A 3,409-nucleotide genomic window follows, 5' to 3' on the forward strand; every position below is an offset into this window, starting at 1 on the left:
AAACCCAAAGCCCACCAGGCGGAGGAAAAGACCTGCCACTCACCGGATGGGGTTCATGTCTGGCCGGCTAGGTTTAGAAACAGCCTTGACAAACTTCTCCGCCAGCTGAATCCTGAATGGAAATGAAAGGAGAATCCAACCATTTAGTGAGATCTTTGGCACAGGAGGTAGGTAACAGTTTCAGCAGAATAAATTTTTAGAAACCTCAGTATATACAGAATGCCTCTACTGCTAGCCAGCCAGGTGCTGAGCAAGACTTTTTGGACCCTGCCTTCCCAGTTCAGTTTCCAGTGATACTGGCTACCATCCATTAGGAGTGAGTTTTCCTCTAAAAGCTCACGTGATGCTGAACACATTGATATATCAGCAGGGAAGTAAGACTACTAGAGACATCATGTCTCTGAGGAAGGAAACAGAGGGGCTTGTGTCTTCTCCCTCAGCCAGTTATCAACTATGCTCGGGCATATTCCTAGGACACTCAGTTTACCCAAACAGTGCCTGGTTTACCCCAAACTAAGAAAGAAGCTAGAGCTGCCCTCAAACACAGAGAATGTAGAGTCAAAAAAGGCTGCACACACGCCACTTCAGAGTGGGTTCATTCACAGTTCATCTTTGTAACACTGTTTCAGCTGAATGCACTTGCCTCCCTGAGCTCGGCACTCTGCTTTAGTGTGAATACAGAAATAAGTTTCTCCAGATGCTACGTACCTCTGGTTGAAATGCTGGTTTCGAATGTCATTGCCATTCAGCACCAAGACATCAAGGATGTGGATGGCACTGATTTTTCGCTGGGCTTTCCCCTAGGGATGGCAACACAGAGACTTACTACTCAGACTGCTGCTTAGTTTTGATTTATAGCCTGTTTCTGACAGAATATCCTTCTCTTCTAGCAAGAAAGCGCCCTTCCAGATACTAGAACCACACAAATTCTTTGCTGCCCATTACACCGTGACATGCCATCCTTCAAAAACTGGTGTCTCCCAACTACACAGTTGGGAGGGAGGGAAGGCAGGATCGCAGCTGCCCTCACCAGCATTCTGTGCCTTACCAGCTACCACAGCACAAAGCCCAGTGCACTACAGCATCCTCGTCTGAGGTGCCAGAGGACAGCCAAACTCCCAGGCAGCAATACCTTAAGACTGTGAATCTACCATGAGAATCATTTCCCCAAGGCCTGCGATCACTACTGAGCAGTTATGTACCCAAAGACCCACAGAATGCATTAAGTTATGTTGCCAATGTCATCTGCTGCTACACATAGGACAACAGCAGCACATCAGGTCTAAAGTGTTTTCAAAATTAAAAGCTTGTATCTCTAGCACTGGACAGAAAGAAGGACTTAATCTAAAATAAATTCAATAAAGATCATATACAAAAAACCTTGTACCTGGCACAAATGGAACATTCATTCTGCAGTATCTTACAGAGAACAGGGGAAACTGCTCATTATATTTGCAGCCACTTAGTAAGGAAGGGAGAGAATAGCCTCCTACCTCTCCTTTCAGCTCATGAACAATCTCCACAGAGAGAAGGGTATCTCGTGGCAGCTCTGTTTTCAAATCCAGCTTTGTCCAGCGATCCGACTGGCGACCATCCCAGGTGTAGATCTGTGATTTCTGTGTATAGAAGGCAGAGTCAGATTCAGCCAAAGCTTCAAGAGGGCAGGGGCTGAGGGGAGACCTCTGACTAACTGTAAAGCAGCCCTCAGAGAATCTCTTTGTCCTAGGCCATCACAGGCAGTTTCTTTGTCAGAAGATTTAAGGAAGAACCTTAATCTCTCCAGCAAAAGGAACAAAAACACTGATTCTAATCTGTCAGTGACTTTTCATACCTGCACAAAGAACCAGAAATAGAACACCTTTAAAAGGACAGTGAAGATCATTAAGACACTAGCAAGAGTGTCTCTCTGTGTAGGTTGTGATTACAAAAAAAGGGTTAATTTGTGTGAAAAGCAATGAAGTCAGGAGAAAGAAACAAAATAACTACCAGTTTCAGGAACTGCTGAGAGATCCTTTCTGACCTTTGAGGACACAAAAGGATGAGATGAAGGTGCAAGGCAGAATAGTAGGATTGAAATGAACCAGTGGAACTCCTGGACTGTTCTCAGCACTTACCCCTAGCCCCAGGAGGAATTTCTGCTCACTTCCAGACACCATACACCGGTAATCTAACACTTGGCGGATTTTCTCCAGAGTGCTGGAATTCAGAGGAGTAGGTTTGTAACTGAAGGTATCAATGTCAGTGCCCTAAAGAACAAAGTATGGAAAAGGCAAATTATACAGAATACACCAACAGGTAGGTAAATGAAATGTCTCTGTGAAACTATAATCCAAGACTAGCTTCTTCATCTCTTCATTCCTATGGGGAAAAGTTCTATTTGTACTAAAAGGACTCAGAACAAGCTTCTGGGTAAGATCTCACCTGGATCAGCTCAAAGAACTTGGACTTGGGATCTGAAGATGAAGGAGCAACACGAGCCTGATCAGGAATCTGAAAACAAATTAAAAAAAAAAAGTTAAGTGTTACTACTTTGGCACATTCATAGGAACTTTTCTGATTTCAACACATGACAGAACATCCTGCCCCCTGAAATTCCTGCTCTTGGGATCCCAGACCTACTATTTCATCAGAGACATACAATTAGCCTGTGAAAGTCACTGCTGTATCTACAGCCCTGCTGCAGCCAAAAGCTCAGGGAAGAGAAACTGCAGACTCATAAAACAAGATCTTTTGGAGTGCTCTGCTGCTTGGGAATTAGGGGCTGAGCTCACTCTTGTGTACAATGAAATATTCTCAACTGCATCAAAGAAGCCTGCCATACACCTCATGAATCAGAAACATCCTGTTTGCTTACATAAGCAACTTGAAATAGTCTCTGACTTTCCCACAAGACAACATATTAAGCCTTTGGCTAGAAAATCCTGTCTGTACTGCAACTCCCTTCTTGTTTCACCACAGCAAAGACACCTTCAGGATCTCCCTGCTTGGAAGCTCACTTACCCCCCACAGCTGGAGACACTCCTTTCGGATTTCAGCCTGCCGTGGTTCAACTAGTGTCCTAGAGAAAGACAGCAGTGTTAAGATGGTGACATCTCCTTGCTCTTCACATACCCTAGCCCCAGAAAACTTGCATCTTTCAGTGTCCTGGGAATGACAAACATGCACTGTTTCCCAACAGGTTACACAAAAGAGGACACTGTCTTCCTTCCCCACCCTGCACCCATCTCCAGTCCCTCTGGAGGGAGGGGAGCTCTCTTTTATGGTCAGCATTACTGATTAGCAGCCACGACTCCATCCCATGGAAGTACCACTGGGAATCAGTATTTTCAAGAAGTTCAGTATTAGTATGAACTTATGCTAATTTTCAAGAGCTGAGCACATAGCCCTGTTTACAAATAGCAATAAAGTC

The 3,409-nt window shown here is 44.5% G+C and overlaps 1 protein-coding gene across 1 annotated transcript in view; it reads right to left on the reverse strand.

The window, feature by feature from the left end:
* Nucleotides 1-3,409, reverse strand: part of CMTR1 (cap methyltransferase 1) — a 24,829-nt gene that overhangs the window by 5,507 nt on the left and 15,913 nt on the right. Inside the window, exons 15-20 of the mRNA XM_010006032.1 lie at nucleotides 3,001-3,058; nucleotides 2,422-2,490; nucleotides 2,115-2,246; nucleotides 1,494-1,616; nucleotides 709-800; nucleotides 44-112 (exon numbers count right to left, since the gene is read on the reverse strand). Of these exons, the coding sequence (XP_010004334.1) occupies nucleotides 44-112; nucleotides 709-800; nucleotides 1,494-1,616; nucleotides 2,115-2,246; nucleotides 2,422-2,490; nucleotides 3,001-3,058 (543 nt within the window). The remainder of the gene's footprint in view (nucleotides 1-43; nucleotides 113-708; nucleotides 801-1,493; nucleotides 1,617-2,114; nucleotides 2,247-2,421; nucleotides 2,491-3,000; nucleotides 3,059-3,409) is intronic.

This window comes from Chaetura pelagica, unplaced genomic scaffold (genome assembly GCF_000747805.2).
Source record: "Chaetura pelagica isolate M959 unplaced genomic scaffold, ChaPel_1.0 scaffold271, whole genome shotgun sequence".
Classification (NCBI taxonomy): Eukaryota; Metazoa; Chordata; class Aves; order Apodiformes; family Apodidae; genus Chaetura; species Chaetura pelagica.